The following is a 26,695-nucleotide window of genomic DNA, read 5'->3' as shown; positions in this document are numbered from 1 at the left end:
TTTGGGGGTGTTTTTGGGAGGGGCGGCCCCCCAAACACTTGGCCTTACATTTGGATATCAGACTCGTATTCTACACTCAAATACCTTTTATTTAAGCCCCATATTACAACGGTCAGTAAATAAGTCCTGTTTGGGGGGTGTTTTGGGGAATGGATGGACCCCCAAATTTGGTCCCACATTTGGATATCAGATTCGCATTTTACTCATAAATACCTTTCCATATTTCCATGGTCGATATATATGTCCGATTTAGGGGTGTTTTGGGGAGTTGGAATGGTCCCCCCAAAAACTTGGTCCGACAATTGGATATCAGATACTTTTTCTAATCTTAAATACCTTTCATTTGAGTCCCATATTGCCGTGATTGGTCTAAATATATATTTGGTAGGTTTTGGGGGTGTGGCGGCACCCTAGGTACCCCATCCGAAATTTGTTTTCAGTTTACTATAAGAGAGCACACAAAATTTCGCTTAAATCCAACCACGCATCACCGATATCTGGCGTTCCTGAAAAATTAGGGTAAGGGGGAGGGTCCGCTCCCCCTTCAGATATAAAAAAATGCCAAAACCATCAGCGAAAATTTCATGAAAATCGCTTCAGCCGTTTTTAAGTCAAAACCAGCAAACAAACCGACAAACTAGCACAAATTGATTTTTATATATAAGAAGATAGATGTAGACTACTAAATTATTTTGATAAATATTTCGACGAATCAGCTTTAGGACCAGTTTCTCTTTGAAGAAATACAGTTCGTAATAACTAACAGTGGCATTAATTTATCGATGGGATAAAACTCCTGCTAACAATTTTGCTTTTCTCGTACACTTCCAAGGTAAATGAAAAATAGGACCAAATCAAGCGATCAACCTTTCGGTATCATAACAGGACTCATAGGACTACGAGCTGACTTATGCAAAATCGGTGCGGCAAGTAATAGCATGTGTAGGGTATGTGGGGAAGATGATCAGACTTTAGAGCATTTCCTATGGCATTGCGTGGCTAATTTCGTGGCTAACAGCCATCTAAGCTGCCATTAGGTGATAAGACATGTCATATGTTATTTCAAAAACAGCAACTCTGAAAGTTGTACAAGTTGTTGGAATAAATATGCAACTTTTTCGATTAAATCATGCTTTTATTTCATCGAACATACATGTATATAAAAAAAGTACAATACATATGAGAATACATACCGATTAGAGCACGCTCTATTCGTATACGACGTGCATAAGACAAGTCTTATGAATACAGAAAGTGTTAGTTCAAATGACATGTCTTATCGTATAATGGCAGCTTTAGGTGAGGATACAATACCAGACAACTTAAGACAACTGAACCAACTTAAGAGCGCGATATGGAAAACAATTGGGGGTTTTTTTAAGTAGCACTGAATTCCAGACTTAGATTTTCTTTTTCGAGGTTACTTTTTATTGTTTAAAGCACACAACAACCCAATTTATACCCTCCACCAATTACTGGCTTAGGTGTATGTCCATAGTGGCATAGGGCGGTTTTATATCCGCACCCTCTTATCAACTAAGTTCCAAAATAAGCAAACAAAAATGTGATTATGAACAAACAGAAATTGAATTTTCATTTGGGTATGAAATGATTTTTATTTGTAATTCCCACCACCATAGGATGCAGGCGGGTACTAGTCATTCCGTTTGTAACACCTCGAAATATTGATCTGCTACTCCATAATGTACAAATGTTCTTAATCGCCTAGACATTCCAAATCGATCTAGTCATATCCGTCCGTCCCTTTGTCCATCCGGTGTAAATCTCCTAGAAGTGGCCTGTAGAATTAACAAGAAACTCCAGAAAGAAAGACAAGAAAAGAAAAAGCCTATAATGAAGTTTATGTCGAATAAGTTTATTGGGTTTCTGCTGCTTACCGCCTCCGATGCTGTTGGACAAGTGCAGTATTGAGGCCTGGCAAGAGACGAACTAACTTTACAATTTATTTCAAGTCAGCTATGTTCGATTCTGATCAAAAAATAAGCGTTATTTTAAATTTGTTAAAAAAAGCAATTATTTATTCTTTAATAACTATCGTGTCCCTTCCAAGTAATACTAACCTCGTCCTTCCGTTTGCAACCCATCGAAGTTATAATCTGATAAAAAAAATAGGCGTTATTTTAAATTTTTTCAAAAAGTATTTATTTATTCATCAATAACTATCTTGTCCCCTTCAAAGTAATCCCCTTTTTGGTTAGATAAAACTTAATAGTAAGAAATCAAAGAGCCCACCAAAACACCAACCTTATCTGTCAAAAAAAAAAAACAAATTGACAATCCAAAATGGCTGATATTACCAACCATACATAACAGAAACGTGTACTAACATAACGGAAAATAAGCGAAAATCGAACATACGTAACTCACGAAATTTGAAAACTAGTAAAAAGGCATTAAGTTCGGCCGGGCCGAACTTCGGATACCCGCCACCTCGGGTATATATGTAATTCGTCACAATCCGGTGAAAATTGGATAACTTATGCACCCAAATTCACGGCACGGACATTGAGTGGTTTAATAAATATAAGTCACTGTTGAATTTTGTATTTCAAATTTCAACATAATCGGGTAATAAATAAAGCTTTTATGAGCTTCAGAACCTTAATCGGCATATCGGTCTATATGACAGCTATATCCAAATACAGTCCGAACTTTACCATATTTGGGTCAGATGGCGGGTGGCCTAAAACTACTTACTGGGCTTTTATAGGCTTTATACTCTTTATCAGGAGATTGGTCTGTATGGCAGCTATATCTAAATATAGTCTTATCCAAACCATATTTGAGACGAATGTCGGGAGATCTAAAACTACCCACTGCTTCAAATTTCAGCGAAATCGGATAAAAAAATAAAGTTTTTATGGGCTTCAAGCTCTTTATCGGCAGATCGGTCTAAATGGCAGCTATATCTGAATATAGTCCAAACTCAACCATATTAAGGTCGGATATCGGGAGGCTCAAAACAATCACTGTAACAAATTTCAGCAAAATCGGGTACTAAATAAAGCTTTTATGGGCTTTAGACCCTTTATCGGCAGATCGGTGTATATGGCAGCTATATCTAAATATAGTCCAATCTGAACAATATTTGAGTCCTATGTTGGGAGGCGTTAAACTACTCACTATTTCAAATTTCAGCGAAATCTGTTAAAAAATTATGCTTTTATGGGCTTCAGACCGATCGATCTCCAAATAGAGATCGATTTGTATGACAGCTATATCTAAATATACTCCGATTTTATCCATATTTAGGTTAGATGTCGGGAGGTTTAAAATAACCCCCTGTTTGAAATTTTAACCAAATCGGATAATAAATAAATCTTTTATCTGCTTCAGACCCTTTATAGGCAGATCGGTCTAGATGACGGCTATATTTAAAATTAAACCGATCTGAATCATATTTGAGTCCTATGTCAGGAAGCCTAAAACTACTCACCTTTCAAAATTGGTTAAAAAATAAAGCCTTAATTGGCTTCATACCCTTTATCGGCAGATCGGTCTATATGGCAGCTATATCTGAATATAGTCCGACCTCAACCACATTAAGCTCGGATATCAGGAGGTTCAAAACAACTTACTGTTTCAAATTTCGGCAGAATAGGGTAATAAATAAAGCTTTTATGGGCTTCAGACCCTTTATCGGGAGATCGGTCTATATGGCAGCTATATCTAGATATAGTCCGATCTGAACCAGGTCAGATTAGGTCAGTTGTCGCGAGGCTTAAATTAACCCACTGATTCAAATTTCGGCGAAATCGGGCAATAAATAAAGCTTTTATGGGCTTCAGACCCTTTATCGGGAGATCGGTCTATATGCCATCTATATCTAAATTTAGTCCCATCGAATGTCGGGAAGCCTTAAGCTACTAACTGTTTCAAATTTCAGCGAAATCGGATAAAAAATAAAGCATTCATGGGCATGGTCCGATTTGGCCCGTTCAAGAACTTAATGAGCGTGCATCAAAAAGACGTATTTGTGCCAAATTTCAGCTCATTGTTAAATCGTCTTAGAATTTTACGACGGTTCGAAATATATATACTTCGTAGGGTCGGAAATGAATATTTCGATGTGTTGCAAACGGAATGACAAAATGAATATATCCCCTATCCTACTGTGGTGGGTATAATAACGATTATTTTTGATCAGGCCTCGTTAGTGAAAGTTGAAAAGAGTTGCCATTTTAACAGTTACAAAGGGAAATTTGTGGGTCATGTAAGAAACTGGTAGACATGATTCAGATAAGGTATTTCATAATTTCATTTCGTATGAAATCATTATGTTACAGCTTAAAGATTAAGTTCGACCATGAGCTGTTGAACCTAGTTCCGTCCGTCCGTCTATTGCAATTACGAGAGCGGTCAAACGCGTAAAGCTAGCTGCTCGAAATTTTGCACTTCTAATTGATGGAAGTCATTGGATAATCCACGGTCCAAATCGGCCATTTCGGTTCAGATTTGGATATAGCTCTCATATAATGTGGTCCTTGGATTTCTTGAGCCCCTAGAAGCTCTTCTTATCCGATTGGACTGAATTTTGCACAGTTTGGTTCTGTTACAACCAGGGCTGCAGAGTCGAGCAATTTTCATTCGATTCCGATTCCGACTCTAGGCAAATTGCTCGACTCCGTAGTCAACACCGGGAACTTAAAAATGCTATATTTTATACCCACCAGGTGAGGTGTTCCAACCTAGGCAATATGCGTATCAAATAAAAGGTATAAGCAAGTAGATTACGAATATGTAAAAACAAAAAATAAAAACTGGACTTGGGAACAGCCTACGGGTTCTTGAGGATTATGTATTAAGGAGTAGATTATGAAAACGCAATTTTCATTTCTATTCAAAATTTAGGATGAAGAAAAGGAGGACGATGATGATGAGTAAAGGGAGCCCACATTGAATTTACTCCTGAGGGCATCAAAATGCGATTGCCACATCCACGCGGCAATTTCTGTGTAGCGCCAACGACAACAATAGGGAGCACATCCCCCGAGGGTACATTTTGGATCTCTAGGGATTCGAGGGGAAGTTACCCCAGAAACGGACTTCAGAATCTCGTTACTGAGCTCAGAACTAGGGGGTGCGCCCTATATATAAAGTGCATTTTCTTCAAATCTCTCCATTTCGTTAATAACACCTCGAAAAATTTATAATAAATATTCTTAATCGTCTGTCCATCCGTTCGTTCAACAGGTAGACGAAATCACAATACCGTCGGAACGAATGAGGCAATCCGAATGAAATTTTGCAAAGATAATTTTAATAGTGGGTTGTTTGCTGTCAAGTATTGGCCATATTGCGTAGATTGATTTTAATTTATACAAAAAATTTTTAACTATGTGCTTATAAATTATTTCGTCGTCTAGGTAAGTTTCTAAGGTGTTTAATGGACCAAGTTTTTCCTGAACTGGGCTTTTATACTGTTTAAAAACTGAGCTTATTAAAAAAATATGCGCAAGTTTTTAATATTTTTAAACATCGACCCTAGGATATGCAGGATAAGTATAGAAAAACTAGAAAGTGAAATTTTCACTAAAATAATTAAACAATTCTTTTCCTGTGATACAAAATTTAAAGAAATTTTTTCTAAACATATAATATTAACGAAGTTTTTTCCAAACACCTACACAATTTCAATGAAGTTTTTTCTTAAGACAAAATTTTATTGCAATTTTCAGATAGAATTTATTCAATCAAATATTCTTTAAAGCCAAAATTAAAAAAAAAAATGCCACAGAACACAAATTTTCAAGGACATTTTTAAAGGCAATATTTCAACAAAAGTTATTAAATTGTTGGATTTGTTTGTTTGTTCAGCTGAAACCAATAGGCTTTGATTTTGTTCTATTTAGAATAAAAAGACTCCTGGAGGCAAGGGTTCTGTTTATAGTAGGACATCCAGCGAACTGCTTAAATATAAACAGCATGCCTATGTCAAGGGAAGGTCGGTGGAGACTGCCCTGCACGAAGTTGTGCATAAAATAGGAGAATCCTTCGATGCAAAAACTTACACCCTGGCGGTATGCATTGACATCGTGGGGGCTTTTGACATTGTGCAGATCGACACACTGATCCAATCCTTAGACCAGCACCGTGTGGACCCGGTTCTTAGAGACTGGATAAACCATATGCTAAGGAACAGGTGGATAAATTGTGTGTCCCATGGCATAAGTATAAGGGAGAAAGTGGCACAAGGCACGCCACTGGGGGGCATTTTATCGCCACTCCTATGGGTGACCACCATAAATGACCTATTACGGATGCTGACTGAGGAGGGATTTGAACCCGTCTGCTACGACGATGTTATAACACTTCTAAGGTATTATAAGAACTATGCAGAAAGGCCGAAAGATTCTTGCATATGGCGTATGACTGGGCTAGACCCAGAGGTCTCAATGTTAACCCAGAGAAGACTGAAATATGCCTGCACGAGGAAGACGAAGGTGGGCCAATTTAATATCTGACAAGGTCAAATAATAAGGTGTGATCTTGGACAGGAAACTGAATTGGAAATGTCACATTGGAAGACTGAGACGTCTGTTCTAGCCAATGACAGCAAAGCGGTAGACCTCTTCAAGTCTAGATGAGGCCACATAGTTTTGCAAGCCCCCTCTTTGTAACCATTTATCATTCGTTGTCCTTCGGGCCTGGTCCTGAAAACTTAGCTTACATGTCGCTAGAGGCATATCCACAGATTCCAGTATCCCTGGAATGTGTAGGGAAGTTTCTACTCTCGCCAGCTCGTCCGCTTTACAATTCCCTGGGATATCTCTGTAGACGGGCCGCAGGCTCGAAATGGGGCCTGAATCCGAGGATAGTCCACTGGCTCTACAGGAGCGTGATAAGACCAATACTTACTTTCGCCTTTCGGCTCACTGAGAAGGCTCACAGATATTGGCCACTATGTAGACGGGCCGTAGGCTCGAAATGGGGCCTGAATCCGAGGGTAGTCCACTGGCTCTACAGTGATAGCATGTGTAGAGCATGCGGGGAAGATGATGAGACGTTTGAGCATTTCCTTTGTCATTGCCCGGCTTTCGCGTCTAACACATACCGGCACTTAGGTGGAGATACAATACCAGACATGAACCAACTTAGGGGAGTGGTATGGAAAACAACTAAGGATTTTGTAAGTTGCACGGAATTGCTAACTTAAAATTTTGTTTTTAGAGATTACTTTATAGTTTTTAGAGCGCACAACAAGCCGATTACTGGCTTAGGTGTATTCCCATAGTGGCATGGGGCGGATTAATATCTGCACCCTCTTTTCAACCTAACCTAGTACTTTGTAGTGTTGAAAATGTAAAATTTGATGTGTTGCAAATGGAATACCAAAATGGCTAATAGGTTTAAGAACTTATGGTGCCTTTTTGGTTTGTAGGACATTTGGTAAGTATTGGCCGAATTTGGTAGTATTTTTCTTAAATTTTGGTAGGAAATATTTTTCCAGTGACAACACTGGTTATGAGACCAAAAGCTCTACTGACCTCCTTCTTCCTTACTTTCAGTGATAGCCTCGTCCTCTTATGACCCCATAGGATTTTCGCAGTAAAACTTTTAGATTGCTGTTTCTAGTATGGCTCGAGGTCATATGTAAAAAAATGTTGATGTTTATATTTGTTATTTATTAATTTTATTTGTTTTTTCCAATGTTTTGATAATCGCCGACAATCGTCCTCAAGAATTGACTGTTTTCTTTTCGTACATAAAACAAGAAAAACTAACACAAAAAATTATCTTAGCAAAATTTTGCAATGAAAACTTTTAAAATTAATGGTTACATTTATTTACACTATTACAACTAAAGAATAGCTTGACGAAGGGAGAGTTCTTTGCATGTATTTTTGTACAACATTTCTATAAATATGTGCATTGTGTCTGACTTGTAGTTAATTTTTTTCCCCGGTACGTTTATGATGTGCAAAATTTTAAGTGTATATCTCGTCTTGTTGTTGTTGTTGTTGTTGTAGCAGTTTATTGTGTACTATCTTTCGTCTGCTTGATTCTGTTGAGTGTCAAGACCCAGGAACTCCGCGACTAAGATGGGATGCGTCCACAGGGATCTGGGTCTGAGTCGAGTGGGTCTGGCCGGGCAGTTAAACAGGTGACGTGTATCGTGCGGTCCCTGGTTACAATCGGGACATACATCTTGCACGTCGGCATCAATCCTAGCTCTGTGGGAATTGAGGCGGCTGCATCTGCCGGAACGTAATTGAGCCAGAACCACTCTGGTTTGCCGGGGGAGGTCGATTTCTTCGGGTGTAATGGGTGGCGGTCGTTCTCCAAGGACTACATTCACCCGGTAGCCAATTAACGCGTCTGCTACCGTGTCTGCATGAATGTTGTTCAGACCCGCTTGATATGCCGCTTGATCTAGAGGTTCTCTCTTGTAGCGCTGGACCTCACGCTCTAGATCGTGTAGATCTACCTTAAGGCTTCTGGGCGGTGGGTATCTATCCACAAGATGATGATTTGGATGATTTCTGCGATAACAGCCCAAAAGGTATTGCTTAGACAGCATGTAGTTATGTCTTCGCACTGGTAGGATCTTTGTCTCCTGATGGAGGTGGTCCACATGAGAACTAAGGAGACAGCCCGTCGCAGTTCGGAGGGCGGCATTCTGACAGATCTGAATAGTATTCCACTGCGTGTTACAAAGTTGACGTGACCACACTGGCGCTGTATAACTTACCACAGACCGGCCAATTGCTTTGTACGTGGTCAACAAGGTTTCTTTGTCTGCACCCCAAGTGCTGCCAGCGAGTGACTTGAGGACCTTGTTTCTACTTTTGACTTTATTGCAGATTGCTGTGGCATGTGGGGAGAAAGTGTAGGAGCTGTCAAATGTGACGCCAAGTATTTTGGGACACTTGATGGTCGGAATCATTTCTCCATCGACCATCACAGTCAGCTCAGAATTCACCTCACGCGTATTTGTAGTGAACAGTGTGGCTGAAGATTTGGTGGCGGATATCTTCAGATTTCTTGCAGCGAAATATGAGGCAAGCTCGTTGAGGTAGACGTTCAACCTATCGCAGATGTCATTAATGGGTGGGGGGCCTGATGCCATGTCGTACAATCGTCCGCATATGATACGATCTCTATGCCGTCTGGAGGAGGTGGGATGGAGGATAGGTAGAGGTTAAACAGAGCCGGAGATATCACCCCACCTTGGGGAACTCCCTGTTTCACTCTACGGTGTTTTGACTTCTTATCCCTAAATTCCACAAATGACTGGCGGCCACACAGATAATTCGCGACCCAACATATCAGGCCTGGCTGGAGGGACGTGTTGGCGATGTCCTTAAATAATTTGGCATGGCTGACCGTGTCGAATGCCTTCGATAGGTCCAGTGCCACGAGGACCGTCCTATCACATGGCCTGGGTTGATTGAAGCCACGGCAAATGTGTGTGGTGATGGCATGCAAAGCTGTTGTTGTGCTGTGCAGTCTCCGAAATCCGTGTTGATGCTCGGCGAATGGAAATTCTCCTACGAGGCTCGGGAGGAGTAATGCCTCAAGCGTCTTAGCCACTGGTGAGAGAAGGGAGATCGGTCTGTACGACTCCCCCAAACTCGGGTCTTTACCAGGCTTCAGTAGCGGGATCACTCTGCCCATTTTCCAGACATCGGGAACTATAAGAGTGTTCAATGACAGGTTAAGGACAGTGGTAAGGTACTCAACTCCAGGTAAATCCAGATTCTTCAGCATCAATGTAGAGATTCCGTCGGGGCCCAACGCCTTGGAAGGTTTGGCGCCACGGATGACATTCGTAACTTCGCCCACGGTAAATTGTGATGGCTGTTCATCGGCTCGGAGACCACGAACACGGCGAATGGCTCTCCTCCTTGCCCTGTCTCTCTCGGGATGCACAATAAATTGACGGTTGAACAACCTGGCGCATCTCTTCGGATCAGTCACGGTTAACTCGCCAAAAGTGACTGAGGTCCTGTCGTCCCGTCTACCGGGGTTCGAGAGAGACTTAACAGTGGCCCACAATTTGCCTGCACCGGTGCCTAAGTTACATTGCTCCAAGTGTTCCAGCCACAAATTCCGCTTATGTTCGTTGACTACCCTGTTTATTTCCAGATTCAGCTCGCTGATTCTGGGGTTAGCGGGGTCCATAGCACGAATCCCATCACGCTCGTCTGCGAGTACCACTGCTTGCGCCGGGAAATTGGGTCGCACTTGCGGTATTCGACCGGCTGGTATAAAGCGAGCGGCTGCTGCGTTGATGATGTCTCGGAATTTCCTCTCGGCCACAAGCACATCAGAGGGGGGTGGCAGTTCATTGAAGCGGCGATTGGTATACTCTCTGAAGCCAGTCCAATTGGCCTTCTTGTAATTGATGAACGTCTGGCGCTCAGAGGTTATGAAGTCGGGTGGTCGGTCGATGGTGAGGATTATGGGGAGGTGGTCTGACCCCAAAGAGATGACGGCTTGCCAGGATACGTCACTCAGGAGATCAGGGGATGCGATTGAGATGTCTGGCGAGCTGCAGCACCTCCTCGTAATCCTAGTGGGGGCATCCTCATTCACCGTGCAAAACGTGGAGCTATCTATCTGCTCTGCCAAAGCTATGCCACGCTGGTCGTTACCTAGGGGAGAATGCCATGACGAGTGATGTGCATTAAAATCCCCCAGAACCAGACGACTATGGCCAGATAGCAACCCACTTATGTCGGGGCTGTAGGCCTGGCCATTAATCGGGACACAGCTACCAACCGGCGGTATATACACGTTGTATATCTCTATCTCGGCAGTACCAGACCTGACTGCTACCCCCATACATTCCATGTATGGGTCACTAGCGTCAAGCGCAGGCGAGATAGGTCTATACTGCACGGAATGGTGTATAACGAAGGCCAATCCCCACCTCCATTCCTTGAGCGATCCTTACGTAGCACATTGTAGCCGTGACAACTGTGCAAGCTGCAGGTGTTAGTCAGCTTTGTCTCCTGGATCGCTGCGACCGATATGCTCTTCCGACTCATAAAATCTACAATCTCATCAATCTTGCCTCGCAGTCCATTGCAGTTTAACTGCAAGAACGATACATTTCCCGACACTGGCCTGGCAATAGTAGGGCTAGGGTGCTGTCGTTGCATAAATTGCCGTACGGGAGAGGTCGGGGGGGTCACATAGTCCGACGACGAGGACGCCGAAGGCGACGACGGCGAAGCTTGTGACCCACTGCTGGCTATGTTCGCACAGCACCTAGCGACATAGCCAGTATGACTATACTCCCGTAGCGAAGTTAGGCACGAGCAAGAACGGAAATGTACCCACTCCAAGCACCGGTTACACCTCACCGACACTGACCGATGATGAAGGCGGTTCTGGCAAACGGAACAGAACCGGGATGTACCTCTCCAATGACGAAAAAAGACGAACACGTACACTGAGGCGGCAGCCCTTGCCGATGAAGATTCCATCGGGTCAATCCGGTGCGTACAACCGGCTGCCATGGGATTGCCTTGTGATGTTCTCCTATGTCAACATATGCACCGTTTGTAAATCGGGTTTGTGTCCTGTTTACGCGCAATGAGCTGCCAGTGCCGTCTTTTGCTCCAAGGGTCTTCCAGTGGCATTCTGATCCGATTTATGACCTGAAAGTCTCGATTTAATTTTTGTCTTCGTTGTCCCGTCATGTACCGACTCGTCACCATTGCATTTTATTCTATATACAAAATTCGCCTTGTCCTCTTTCGTCATTTTGGACTTGGTCTTGCTGAAACATCTATTGGTCGGAAAATTTTCAATGTATGCTAAGGGTTTATAAATTTTTGGTTTACTTTGTACTGTTCGTTCTTGTTGTCTATGGTTCTCCACGGAAAATCGTACATTTTTAGTATATACCGAATTTTTCTTTTGTTTCCTTTCTGGTTACTCGTGTCGCTTATATTTAGTACCCATCGAATGAAATTGGTTGCTGTATTAATAATTGTTTGTCGGGGGTTTCTCGAGTTGAAATCAAGAAGCCTCTCAGAGGCTGTAGGTTTCTGGTACCAATTAATATGAAGTCTTTGTCGAATTATTAACTACCTCCTTCTCCATTATTAATTCTATATGCCTATCGAACGAATAGAGTGCACCTAGAGTATTCTGGACTTCCGTCTTTTTCAAAATTTAGAAAATGCCATCTACATATTTGGTTTATACTTTGGGCTTGAGTGTCAGTTTTTCCATTACAGAAGTTATTTAATGTATTAAATATTTCCATAATAATGTTAGCAATAATTGGAGGCTGGCGAATTCATGAGCAGTTCTTCCCTTTGCTCATAGACCTTCTCATCATACAAGAAGCATCTTGTAACTTTAATACAGAAAGTCCATATGTCGATAAATAAATCCTTTGGTATTTTCGTGTGCTGCTTTACATTATCCCATTGTTTTATGGCCGAATTGACCGGAATGATCGGAAAAAGTGATACCACATCGTATGGCACTAGCATTGCGTCGTCTTATATTTCAGTAGTTCCTAAACTCAATGGCGTCCTTTACACTATATGCAGATGCTAACGTCAAGTTTCTTAAAATGCCAACTATAAATTTTGATAATTTGTAAGCAGGGGAATTAATTGATAAACATATCGGGGGTCCCTTCTTTGTGGATTTATGGTAACACGTATATTCTTAGAGCCGTCGCTATGTTACTGGTCATTTTGTTCTTTTCCATTACGTCTATTATTTTTAATCTTAATAATTTCTCCACGAAATTATTATTTTTAGTCTGCAGTCCTGATGAAATATCGCATAAAATATTCTTCAGTTTCGTTTCGTAGTCGTCTTTTAATAACGCCACAGTTTTGCTTTCCTTATCAGCACTTCTCCCACTGTGTCTAATAGGAATTTGTCTTTTCTGCCACTGTGCACATATTTATAGAAATGCTATACAAAAATACAGGCAAAGAACTTTCTCTTCGTCAAGCTGGTCTTTAGTTGTAATAGTAACTTCGTGGAGAACATGTCAAACTGTAACCAATAATTTTAGAAGTTTTCGTTGCAAAATTTTGCTTAGATAATTTTTGTGTTGATTTTTCTTGTTTTATGTATTAAAGGAAGCAGTCAATCCCTAAGGACGATAATAGACGATTATCGAAATATTGTCAAGAACAAATAAAATTAATAATTAAAAAATATATACATTTTTTTAATTACAAAAATTTCTTTACATATGTCCTCGAGCCTAACTAGAAACAACAATTAACGAATAAAAGGTCAACTATAGCCCGACTTAAAAAAAACTTTTTATCATAAAATTTTAAAATATTTATGTAGGCGCTATAACAACCAGACCAATCTAAAGCAATTAAATGAAGTCGAAACTATGCAAATAGCAAAGCTTCTTCGAGGTTTAGGACGTTTACTTCTTTTTATATGTCTTACTAGCTGACCCGGGCTCGCTCCGCTGCGCCTTCTTTTACCTTATATGGAACAAAAGTTTCCTTGGAACATTTATTTTCGACAATTAAAGATCTTTTAGTGAAATACCATGCTTACTTGACTAACAGTTTTACAATATAAGTGCCTTTATCTGAATCCCATATGATCTTTATTGGCCTACGAATTGAAGTTTGGATGTAAAGTGCACTCCATTCTTAAAATACTTCATTTCAGCCCGATATTCCCATGATGTCTGATATAGTGATGTTTTCGGGGGAGAGGTGGTCCTCCAGATACTTGGCCCTGAAAAAATATCAGCATCGTGCTCTTTTCTCAAATACCATTTATTTAAAACCAATATTCCCATTGGCTTAAGAGGAGGAAAAATGGCTGTTTGTCTGGTATTTTGGGAAAGGGATAGACCCCCAGAAAATTGGTCCCGAAAAGGGTATCAATTCTTGCTCTACCCCTCAAAACCTTTCATTTAAGCTCCACATTGACATGGTCGGTAAATATGCCCGATTTAGGGGTGTTTTGGGGATTGGGGTGGTCCCCCAAACACTAAGCCCGGAAAATATATCAGCAACGCGCTCTATACTCATATATCTATTGGGTTGCCCAAAAAGTAATTGCGGATTTTTCATATAGTCGGCGTTGATAAATTTTTTCACAGCTTGTGACTCTATAATTGCATTCTTTCTTCTGTCAGTTATCAGCTGTTACTTTTAGATTGCTTTAGGAAAACAGGGTAAAAAAAGTATATTTGATTAAAGTTCATTCTAAGTTTTATTAAAAATGCATTTACTTTCTTTTAAAAAATCCGCAATTACTTTTTGGGCAACCCAATATATATCATTTATTTGAACCCCATATTGCCATTGGCCTCAAAATTGGATATCAAATTCGTTTTCAAAGCTTATTTAAACTCCTTATTGCAAAAGTCAGCAAATATATCCGGTTTGGGGTATTGGCCCTAAAAACTATAAATATTTAGTTCCACTCTCTTTACGACCCAAATTGTCTTGGGTCGTAAAGAGACCCAACGTCCCCTAGACAGTTGGTTCCTAATGTTGATATCAGATACGTGGTCTACTCCCAAATACCTTTAATTTGAGCCCCATATTTCCATAGTCGGCAAACATGACCGGCTTGGGGGGTGTTTTGTGGGATGGGCGGCCACTCAGTGAGTTGGCCTTGAAAATATATATCGGATTCGTTTTCCACTTTAAAAATCCTCTTATTTGAGCCTCATATTGCAATAGTTAGAAAATACTCACTATTTGGGTGGTGTTGTGGGGTTCGTAGCCCCGTAGACAGTTTTCCCGAATATCGATATCAAATTCGTGCTTTACTCCCAAAGACCTTTCATTTGAGCCCCATATTTCTATGGTCGTAAATTTGTCCCCTTTGGGGTATGTTTTTGGTGAGGGGCGGCCCCCCAAACACTTGGTCCCATACTTGGATAACAGATTCGTATTCTACATTCAAATACCTTTTATTTAAGCCCCATATTACCATGGTCAGTAAATAAGTCCTGTTTGGCGGTGTTTTGGGCCAGAAACTTTGTCCCACATTTGGATTTAAGTTTCGTATTCTACTCGTAAATACCTTTTATTTGAGTCCCATATTGCTATGGTCGGTAAATATGTCCGATTTAGGGGTGTTTTGGGGGTTGGTGTGGTCCCCCTAGCACTTGGTCCGACAATTGGATATCAGATACGTTTTCTTATCCTAAATACCTTTTATTTGAGTCCCATATTGTCGTGATTGGTGGTCCCCCTAGCACTTGGTCCGAAAATTGGATATCAGATACGTTTTCTTATCCTAAATACCTTTTATTTGAGTCCCATATTGTCGTGATTGGTGTAAATATATGTTTGGTAGGTTTTAGGGTGAGGCAGTCCCCCTAGGTACCCCATCCGAAATTTGGATACCAAATTTTTATTTTTAAGGTACTATATGAGAGCAAACAAAATTTGGCTTAAATCGCACCACCCATTTCCGAGATCTGGTGTTTCTGAAAATTTGGGTAAGGGGGAGGTACCCTATTTTCAAGATTTCAAGAAAATCGGTTCAGCCGTTTCTGAGTCTATAAGCAACACACAAACATATAAATAAATCTACAAACAAACACAAATTGATTTTTATATATAAGATGTGACGTTTTCGACGTTTACAACTGTTTAACAGTCGGAAACCTAAGCCTTCACACGGACAATTTCTGGCCACATGGCAACGATCAGCTTTATCAACATAAAAAAGGTAAAAATCTAAAAATTGTCAATAAAAATTTATACAACATTTCAAAACACCCTCAACATCCTCAGTGTTACAGCTGGCAAAATATCGATGGTATTATCGATATTTGGACAAAGTTTCGCCAGTTGCAAAATGAAATAAAAAATCAAAGCTGACTAAAGGACGCCAACAGTAAAACAGCGAACAGCACAAAAAATTGTGCTTTTCAATATTAAATAATTTCAATTAAAAAACTTCCAAAAGAGATGGGAATTTCTAAATATTCGGCTTACGATAATTTGTAATCCTTTCATTTTAGGATTATAGTCTATTGGGCAATATTACTGGCAATATGCGAGCAATATCATTTTAATTATTTAATTGAACACTTTTGACATTAATATTGTAGGAGTTTTGGCTAAACACGAAAACATGCTTAAATACTGCTCAAAATTTTGCAAAAGTTAATTATTTTAATTTATATAAGTTTTAATGAGGTCTCCCAAATATATATTTTTAACTTGTATCTTGGGTTATTATAACATGCTACTGTATGCTAAGCATTAGTTCGAATCGGTGAATAATCTAATAAAATGTCTGAAGGTGAGATTTTGAGCACCTACGCAGATAGGAAAAATATGTTTCAAAACCTTGCGCCAACGTTGCCATTATCATACACGGGCGTTGTTGGAAATATTGTCAACAAGCGTGAATGATTTTGTGAACAAGCGTTGTTGATTCATGCAATGACAGTTGGGGACATCATCCCTTCGAAATGTGTATGTATACCAACCTTAAGTTTAAATGACTCTTAAAACCTTGCATGTGTATAGCCGGCCGTGGTGCAATGTGGTAAGGCGTTTGTAAACACACTATGAGATTGATGGAACACAGGTTCGATACTCATCGGCACACAAAATCTTTTTGTGTTCTTTAAATAAACTGTGCAGTAGAAGTTGTCAGAATGTGAACGTCTGTGGACGTTTTGTTCAACATAACTGTTGTTGGTTTATAAATATTTGTTGTTGATCTAATAACATCTGTGTGTTGATTCGCTTTTATGAACGAATGTGGCCACTTTGTCAACGCCGTGCTCAATTTTTTCCATGGGTGTAGATATATGGGGTTATTGGCCGATTTGGACCATGCTGAGCTCGGCAGTTAAAAGTCATAGCAACTGTAGAGACAGAACAAGGCCTCTGGTGAAAATCAAATCCACGATCCCCGCATTGGCAATACAAACACGCTACCAACTCGGCTACCGGGTGGCCAACAGGGATTTAGGTTTTTAAGTTTTATAAGTTTTTTAGTTTTATAAGTTAAAAAATACTCTAAAAAGTATCAAAATGTAGTATATTTTACTAATATATGTAACTTCTTTTCTTGGGGAACCTCTTGTGAAATTCGATTTGGAACATTTCTTTCATTGAGATCATCCTCTTTAAGTGAAGATTTTGAGATTTTGATGCAATGAGTTCAGAAAAATATAAAATTTACCAAATTTTAAGATACTTATTTTTATGCATATATTATGGGCGGTACTTATGTGAATTATATTGTAATTACAGATTTCATTTCTTTGGGGACTCATAGTTAAATTTGATGTGGGATATTTCATCCTTTGACACTATGCCCTTAAGTAGAATAGTGTAGGAGATTTTGATGTCAGCAAATAATTTTTGCATGAAATTTGTATTTTAATTTTTTAACAGTTAACAGTTTTATATCCAATTTAAAAGTTCTAGTGAAATTTGATGAATAATATTTCTTCCTTTGAGACAATTTCTCAAAAATGAACTTTCATGCACAAACTTGAAAATATTAAGACAGAAATTCAAGCAGAAAAGGTTGATTACAATTTTGTGTTTTTGTCGAAATTGTTAACGATATTTTCACGATATGTTTCATATATAGAGATTTTTGTTGTTCAGTAACTTGTAGGCCAATGTGGTAAGAAACATTTTTGACATCATCCTCCAAAAATAAAAGTTTTATTGGCGTTTAGCGCCAATTTTCAAAAAGTATTACTTTAACCCTAAAATGTACTTTACAATTTTTGTGATTACTGGCGTTCAGGTTTAGTTTTGGGTTTAGATGTGAATAGAAACCTATAGTATAATTTTATGGTGAACATTTTCGTAGAATATTTTGACCAGCCAAAAGTAAATTTAAAAAGATTTTTAATGCTTTTAAAAAAAAGGGACCAAAAAGACCCCTTAAGTGAGTCGATTGAGGGTTAAAATGATCCACAAAATTATTTCTCGCAGCCTTGCCAGTAATATTGCCGAAAATAAAAGGGCTACGAATAATTGTAAACCCAATATGTAGAAAAAGAGTCCAGGAGGGGGGAATTTCCACCCTCTTGTTTGGTTACTTTTCGATGTAATGTTCCTGCATGTGAGCTTTCAACCTTTCTCACATTTGAACTGCTTGGAGGCGTCCTGATGGTGGCTCATCATGTGCTGGTTCAACTGCAATTGCAAAAGGCATTAATATATCATTGCGGACTCGTGTACTCGCGTGGACTTGCATGTTACCGAAGCCTTTCCTTGAGGGTAAGGGCAAAGAGTGTTCAAACTCTTTGCAAGCAAACTCATTGATCTTCTTTTGGGCCGATGTTATGTGGTTCATTAAGTTAACTTCCTGGTGATAGCATTTGCCAGCAGTATGTATGAACTTGCGTCTGGTAAAGTCTGATTTGCCTCTGAATTCCTTCAGGCAGACGGCCTACTTATAACTTTTCCAAGGACGCTTGCTTGACAGTTCGTCGGTCAACTTGCCTATATTCCTACCGCACTATTTTGCTTTTCTAGTTTTATTTTGCAAAATATTCATTTTCATTTTGTCATTCCGTTTGCAACACATCGAAATATTATTTCCAATCCTAAAAGTATATATATTCTTGATCAGCGTAAAAATCTAAGACGATCTAGCCATGTCCGTCCGTCTGTCTGTTGAAATCAAATGAAACTTTGACAATATTCTTTTTTTGTCCCTAAGCAGGTTAAGTTCGAAGATGGGCAATATCGGACTATATCTTGATATAGCCCCCATATAGACCGATCCTCCGATTTAGGGTCTTAGACCCATAAAAGCCATATTTATCATCCGATTTTGCTGAACTTTGTGACAGTGAGTTGTGAGTTCGACATCCTTCTTCAATTTGGCCCAGATCGGTCCAGATTTGGATTTAGCTGTCATATAGAACGATCTACCGATTTAGGTTCTTAGGCCCATAAAAGCCACATTTATTATCCGATTTTGCCGAAATTTGGTATAGTGAGTTGTGTAAGGCCACTCGACAACTTTCTTCAATTTGGCCAAGATTGGTCCAGATTTGGATATAGCTGCCATATAGACTGATCTCTTGATTTAAGGTCTTGGGCCCATAAAAGGCGCATTTATTGTCCGATTTTGCCAAAATTTGGGATAGTAAATTGCGTTAAAGCCTTCGACATCCTTCTTCAATTTGGCTTAGGTCGGTCCAGATTTGGATATAGCTGCCATATAGACCGATCTCTCGATTTAAGGCTTTGGGCCCATAAAAGGCGCATTTATTCTCCAATATCGCCGCAATTTGGGACAGTAAGTTGTGTTAGGCTCTTCGAAATACTTCTGCAATATGGCACAGATCGGTCTAGATTTGAATATAACTGCTATATAGACCGATCTCTCCATTTAAGGTTTTGGGGCCTTAAAGGCGCATTTATTGTCCGATTTCGCCGAAATTTGGGACAGTGAGTTGTGTTAGGCTTTTCGTCATTTTTTTGAAACTTGGCCTAAATCAGTCCAGATTTGGATATAGCTGCCATATTGACCGATATATCGATTTTAAGTCTTGGTTTCATAAAAACCGCAATTATAATCCGATTTCACTGAAATTTAACACAGTGACTTATGATAGGCTTTTCGACATCCGTGTCGTATATGGTTCAGATCGATTTATTTTTAGATATAGCTACTAAAAAGACCAATATTTTGTTATACACAATTGAACAATGACTTGTACTTATTAGTATTTGGTCCAAATCGGAACATATTTCGATATGGCTGCTATGGGGCATAAGGTATGCATTTTTCATCAGATTTTGACGAAAGGTGGTTTACGTATATACCCGAGGTGGTGGGTACCCAAAGTTCGGCCGGGTCGAACTTAACGCCTTTTTACTTTAAAGTTACTGAAATTAACAATAGCATCGATAGTTATCAATATATTTTTTTTTTTTTTGAAAAATATCGAATGTTGCGAATATTGATAGTTTGCCAGCTCTACTCAGTCTACAACACAATGCTACAACAACAACCTCAAATCTCTCTTGAAAACCCAAAATTTTGCATAATTTGTCAAATTTTGTATGCTTTTTTGACTTAAACAAACGAGCGTTTTTTAAAAAGAGGCACCTCTCACTATTCAGAAAAATACATATTCTCGCAATCAGCACAAACCGATTTTTACAGTATTTAACAGTCAGAAAACTGCGTGTACCTTTGCCATATGGCAACACCAGGGCGATCCGGGTTAAATATTCAATGGCCATAACATAACGTTCCAGCGGCGGCAATCGGTCCTATGGACCGGAACGAGTTTGTTATCTATTGGAGTTTGACGGGGATCGCTACCTTCACGAACAAATATAGCTACAACAACAACAACCACAAAAAAAGAAAGAAAAACCAATTGAAATCGCTAATACATGTGTTAGTTAGCGGAGGCAAACTCCTCACATCCCACAGAAGAAGTATATTTGTCGAAAATTTCCTCTATGGAAAACGATTTTTTGCATGCTGCTATATGTAACGGACCATTTATGGGGTAAACATTACTAGCCAAATAACTATATCTGCATCGCACGGCAAAATATACTGCTTAAAATATGTTTGTGATTTACATCCAAATTATAAATTACACATTTGTACTGTCGAAACCATTTCCGGCCAGTACATTGTATTGTAATTTATTTAAAACAGACATATATTTAAAAAAAAATATATATATGCTTATGAATCACCAGATTTAAATGAATAAAACCCATAAGATGTATGCCTATTTCAAGACAATATATGTATATACACACTAACCACTTTCTATAAAAAGATTAAATGTTTCAATGTTAAAACATTCTGGTGATTGCGTTCTCGAAGTTCAAAGTGATATTCAATTAGGCGTTTCAAAATAAAGTGCAGAGCTCAGATGTACATTTCTTATGTGTATAGGAAATGGAAATAAACCCGATAAGGAAAATGTTTCACGCGTCGTACTCTACACATTTAGAACATAATTTTTGAGTTTGTTGCAAAATACGTTAAAGTTTTTTTCCATTAAAACCAGCGATATTCAGAGTGAGAGAGCTCTCAAATCGAGCAGCACCGCAACAAATTATGGCTAAGACTGCAGCCGCGTTACATCAAGGATTTTCTATAAAAATAATACAAATTTTAGTCATCTCTGGCCTTTTGGCAGGTACATACAACGGACAAATATAAACTAACTGCACACATTGTCTAAACAAATTTACTCTGGTGTAATAGATAGATCGATTGCTCTTCAATGCTTTAGCTGTGGGGTTACAAACGATGAAACTAAAACTAATACTCACAACGATGTAATCCCAATATGCTCAAAATTTGATGGCTCATCAAGGTTTGTTGTGGAATGCCCATTCTCTACCATGTGTTTGCGAACAGTTCATACAATGTATTTAAAACATGGTATTAAACAACAGACAACCACGCTGAGCTGTGCACAACAAAAGTATACAGAATACGTAAGTATTAACCAATCTAACAAAAACAATTGGCACTCTAACAATTTTACTTTCAGAAACTGGAAAACAAAAATTGGGTTCCGAATGATTTTGTCAAAGAAGTCTATCCAGAAGGCTGCATAGTAGAGCCAAATGATTTATTAGCGTCAACGAAAATGAGCTGTTATTGCCGCGGTCATTTATGCAATTTTGCAAATCGACCAACAATGGAAGCAAAAACGAAAACATTCGTATTTTTAATTATTATTATTTTATTGAAAAATTATTTTTAAGGATCTGAAATAACACAAACCAAATGACAGTACTAAACATATATCACTTTACAACAATTAAAGGGACTGCGAAATAAAACAAAACTTGAGGCAGATACTAAATCATACAGTACATGAAATGTATTATTTGTGAGAGACAATATTTGAATTGTAGCCGTTGAGTGGAGCGGACGTGTTTTTATTTCGCTTCTCAGAGAAAAAAAATTTCCGTATCACGGAATAGGTCTACCTTGAGGCAGATACTAAATCATACAATACACGAAATGTATTATTTGTAAGAGACAATATTTGAATTGTAGTCGTTGAGTGGAGCGGATGTGTTTTTATTTCGCATCTTAAAGAAAAAAATATCCGTATCTCGGAATAGGTACTACCTATTACGAAAAATTTAAAAGCCTTTTTGGAGTAGGCTAGAAATGGACTCCAAAGACCAAACAGCTGCGAAGATCGTAGCGTGTTGTCCTTCCCTCCTATAGGTGTTGGTGCCTTGGCACCTGTAGTCGAGAGTAATGCCTTAGGCGCACAACTAAGACTTAGACTAATAAATGAGGAGGAGACGGATAAACCAGAAGGATGCCCAGTTTGTCCCCAGCCTTTAAGTAAAGGTGGTGTTTCCGACTAGGATTCATTTCAGACGAATCGAGAGATGAGAGCAGCGGGATGACATCAGAAGTGAGTGATGGCTTTGCTAAGCTCACAAGCAGACCGAGAAGGCGATGCGGGCACGACGAAGTTGACAGAGGAGTATGTACCGGCAGCGCAGACGGGCGAAAGTGCAGGATGCTGGAAGGGATAGGACTATCATTCGGAAGCTGGAAAAAGAATCAGATCTCCCGAAGAACATAACACTGTCAAAATGCTGAAGAAGAAAGAGCTCCCCGCTTTCAAGTACTCTGGGAAACCAAGCCAGCCAAGCCCGCACAAGAGACTACAGACAGTTTCCTGCGGAGGTGGACAAAATCGGAACAGGAACAAAGAAAGCGCGCACGGCCCCTGAGTCTTCATGGAGGACTGTGACTTCCAAACGGAGGCAACAGCCATCACGGAAGGGGAAGATGGTCGCAGAGAATGGTAAGGAGCCGCCCTCTTATGCCAGAGTGGCAAGGAAGCACAACAGAGATGAGCTGACTTATGCAGTCATCAATATCGGCTGTGCATCCGGTAGGATTCCAACAGATCATCGGTCCCAAGTGGAGCATCTGATTAACGAAGAGATTTTCAAACATGTGCGGAGCTCTGAAGAGGGTCCACCCATACAAATGATGAGCTGCGAGTATGCATCGGCGGAATGTATTGATACTGTCAAACAGCTCGTCAGAGGTATCCACGCTCCCTGGGAGGGCGCAAAGCTCGACCAGGTGAGAAAGATGGACATCCCCCAGCTCACAAAGGCGACGGGCCAGAAAATTTGCAAGGGAGGCGTGTTGGGATTCTTGGGCAAGTAAAACCAATGATTGGTCGCAGAGAAGTGGGAGGTCTTCCACAGGGAGGAGAAGGAGGAAGGAACTCTCCCCGTGGTTGGCATTGAACAAGACTCCGTGACGAGTTTGGCTAAGACTAAAGGCATGGCGCAAAGCTTTCTTTTTCAAGATTGGGAATGCCTATCCTAGTAGACAGATATTCTCATATTGAGATATCAGGCCGTGCAGTGACATGTGACTCAATACCGCCCGACGAACAGGGGGCTAACGACGAGACAATCACAGCCTCTCTCAATATTGGAAAGACTAGGATAAGCAAAGACCCTAATACTAAAATATCAGGCAGTGCAGTGGCGAGAGACCCAACACAGCCTAACAAACATGGACCAGACCCAGACGGACCCATCACCGACTTAAAGATTCGGAATACTGGGATAGGTAATGATCCCAATATTAAAACATTAGGCAGCGCATCGACAGGAGTCTCATTGCAGCCTAACGAACAGAGAGCCACCCACTCCCAAGAAGCCCACTTACTTAAGATACGTACAACCGGCTGCCACGGGATTGCATGTTGCACATGTAGTGGCTTTTGATGAAAACCCATTTTCCACAGGATACGACGGGGCTCACGGAGACACCGGAATCTTTGAATAATGACGTTGATTGAAGGTTTATCACTACAGAATTTATGGTGAAGGAATTCTTGAGAAGCTTCAAACCATTTAAGTCATCCGGACCTGATGGAATATTTTCGGTGTTACTACAGAAAGAGGCAGACTGTCTGGCAACTATTTTCACAGCGTGACTGAGACTTGCATATACTCCAAAAGCCTGGCGGGAGACACGGGTCTGGCAATGAAAGTTATGCGAGGCCTACAAACCAATAAGCCTTACGTCATTTCTTCTCAAAAGAAGCCTTACTTCTCGAGTGCGAGGCACTGCTGCTAGCGGCACAGTCTTGGATTGACCAAACCCTAGTATTGCCATCTGGAAGATCATGTTACACGTATGGATCAAAGCTTGAGAACAGAGTGGGCCTGGGGGTCTACATTGAGAGCACAGGGACTGAGATCTGTTTTAGACTGCCTGACCATAATATGGTCCTGCAGGCGGAGATTCGGGCGATCACGGAATGCGTGAAGTGGTGTGGTGCTAACGCGAGGACGTCGAATGTGAACATCTTTACTGACAGTAAATTTGCCATAAGGGCAATAACAACCAGGACGGTAAAGCCACGAAAAGTCTTACAATGTTGGAAGGAGATTAACGCCTTCTCTGAGGATGGCAAATTCCGCATCGTTTGGGTGCTGGGCCATAACGGGGTAAGGGGGAATGAAAGGGCAGACAATTTGGCGGTGAAGGCCAGAGGACTTCCGTCAATAAACTTGGTTAACCCGAAGCCGGGTCGCCGCAGTCCAAGTTAAGGCCGTGGGCGACGAATGCGCATGCAACATTGTTGAACAGCGAAATGGCCGGTAGGATGGCGAAAATCCTATAGGTGATCCAGATCGTGAGAAGACGAGGCTATTACTGAAAAGAAGTAAGAAGGAGGACAGTATAGCTTTCGGTATCATAACGGGACACATAGGATTACGAACTCACTTATGTAAAATCGGTGCGGCAAGTGATAGCATGCGCAGGGCATGTGGGAAGATGATGAGACGTTGGAGCATTTCCTATGTCATTGCCCGGCTTTGGCGTCTAACAGATACCGGCACATAGGTGGGGACCCAATACCCGACAGGAACCACCTTAGAGGCGTGGCATGGAACACAATTAAAGATTTCGTTAATACCACGGAATTCCCAACTTAGATTTTCTTTTTCGAGGTTACTTTTTTTTATTTAGAGCGCACAACAAGCCGATTATTGGCTTAGGTGTATGTCCTTACTGGCATGGGGCGTATTAATATCCGCACCCTCTTTCTATTTGTCGTAGGAAGTGGTTTATAAACACTTGGATTTTGAATTTTTTTTTTATGATTACATTATTATTGTTGAATTTGTGAAAATGAGTCGACTTTCTCTTTTGCTGGCAATAAACGATAAGAATTCTGGCACGGTTAGCAAAGATAAGATAAGAAGCATTTAACCTAAACAATTTTCCGCCCAAGACTACAAACAATTTATTAAAACGTGCAAAGAAACAGCGGAAACTCAATCAAACAACTACGAAACAATATAAATTTGTAACTTATATACCAGGGCTGTCGGAAAGGTTTCTAAGATCGGACCTGTACAACAAGGAAAAGGAGACAATAGCAACCAAAACATCTAACCAACTTTTTGGTAACACAAAATCAAAAATCAGCAAAGAGGATAAATCCAAGGTGATATATAATATACAATGCAATGGAAACGGATCGGACTGATGCAAAAAGGAATACGTTGGCACTACAGGATCCTAATTAAAAAACTAGGATGTCGTCGCACAAATCGTATACTATCCATGGAGCAAAAAACTGCACTCGCAGCCCACAGTGCAGAGATTCTGGCGGAAGAGAGTAACTACTACCGACGATTAACATTAGGAATGCTCCATATTACAGATGTCCCTGAAGAGAGAAGACTTTATTATAAGACAGACACATATAAACGCTCTGCTCAAGCACACAATAAACAATTTTATCGTTCCCGAAAGGACGGCTATCTTTTTCATTCAAATGGCATTCCTGCCCAGCTCCCTACTTAGCGTCACGAAATTTTCAGGGATTTTTCAACAGCGTATTCCACATTGAACTTCGCGAAATTGTGTCAAAAGCAAAATGCAGTCAAGTGCAGGCAAAATTCGCTGAAGCAGAAGGCTTGATGACCTTATTTTGGAATTGTGACCATGATTCCCTTCTTCCTTCTCCGAATCTGTTGATAGGGGTGATTGATTTATTGAGCAATGGAGTGTGTTCCATACCGCAACAGTTCGGCAGGTACCTTGTCAGGACCGGCTGATTTATCTTTTTTTTGAATAAGACCAAGATTTGCCGTATTTTTAATGAGACCAAAACGGCCACAATTTTTTCGCAGGAGGGTGGGACTGTAGATAAATCCCTGCGTGGGTTTCGGCGCACTGGGGGAATAAGAAGGTCGGCGCTTAAGTATTTTTTTACTGGTCCTTCGGAGCTGAAAAATCCACGCCATCGCTCCAATTCTGTTGTTGTTGTAGCAGTGTTGTGTTTAATATCTGCTTGATCCGTTGAATAACCATATCGAGGAACTCTGTGACCAAGATGGGGTGCGTCTAGAGAAATTTGGCTCTGAGTCGATTGGGTCTGGCTGGGCAGTTTAACAGATGACGTGTGTCGGGTGGTCCCTGGTCACAATCAGGTCACACATCTTGCATATTGGAATCAACCCTTGCTCTGTAGGACTCCAGGCTGCGGCATCTGTCGGATCGTAATTGAGCCAGAACTACTGTGTTTTTTTTGCACTATGGTCTTTTGTCCAAAACTATTTTAGCATTCAATTTGTAGTTGTAAATCTTTTATAACTTTGAAACCAGATGGTTTTGCAAACTTCTAACCGTTTGAAATAGAGGATATAAGCTTTTAGAAAATGCTTGAATTGGCCACCCTGGAAGCCGGTTGTACGCACCG

General features: G+C 40.2%; 2 protein-coding genes across 2 annotated transcripts in view; one reads left to right on the top strand and one right to left on the bottom strand.

Moving 5' to 3' along the window:
- The window catches only part of LOC106094883 (rabankyrin-5), a 52,348-nt gene that overhangs the window by 12,974 nt on the left and 12,679 nt on the right, over positions 1-26,695 (bottom strand). The window lies entirely within an intron of this gene.
- LOC131995358 (uncharacterized) lies at positions 20,782-21,795 on the top strand. Its single transcript, XM_059364019.1, has 3 exons — positions 20,782-21,106; positions 21,175-21,410; positions 21,467-21,795. Exons 1-3 carry the CDS (start codon positions 21,025-21,027, stop codon positions 21,680-21,682), a joined length of 534 nt encoding a protein of 177 aa, XP_059220002.1. The 5' UTR covers positions 20,782-21,024; the 3' UTR covers positions 21,683-21,795.

Source organism: Stomoxys calcitrans, chromosome 2 (assembly GCF_963082655.1).
Source record: "Stomoxys calcitrans chromosome 2, idStoCalc2.1, whole genome shotgun sequence".
Lineage (NCBI taxonomy): Eukaryota > Metazoa > Arthropoda > Insecta > Diptera > Muscidae > Stomoxys > Stomoxys calcitrans.
This window is presented reverse-complemented; position numbering and strand designations above follow the sequence as displayed.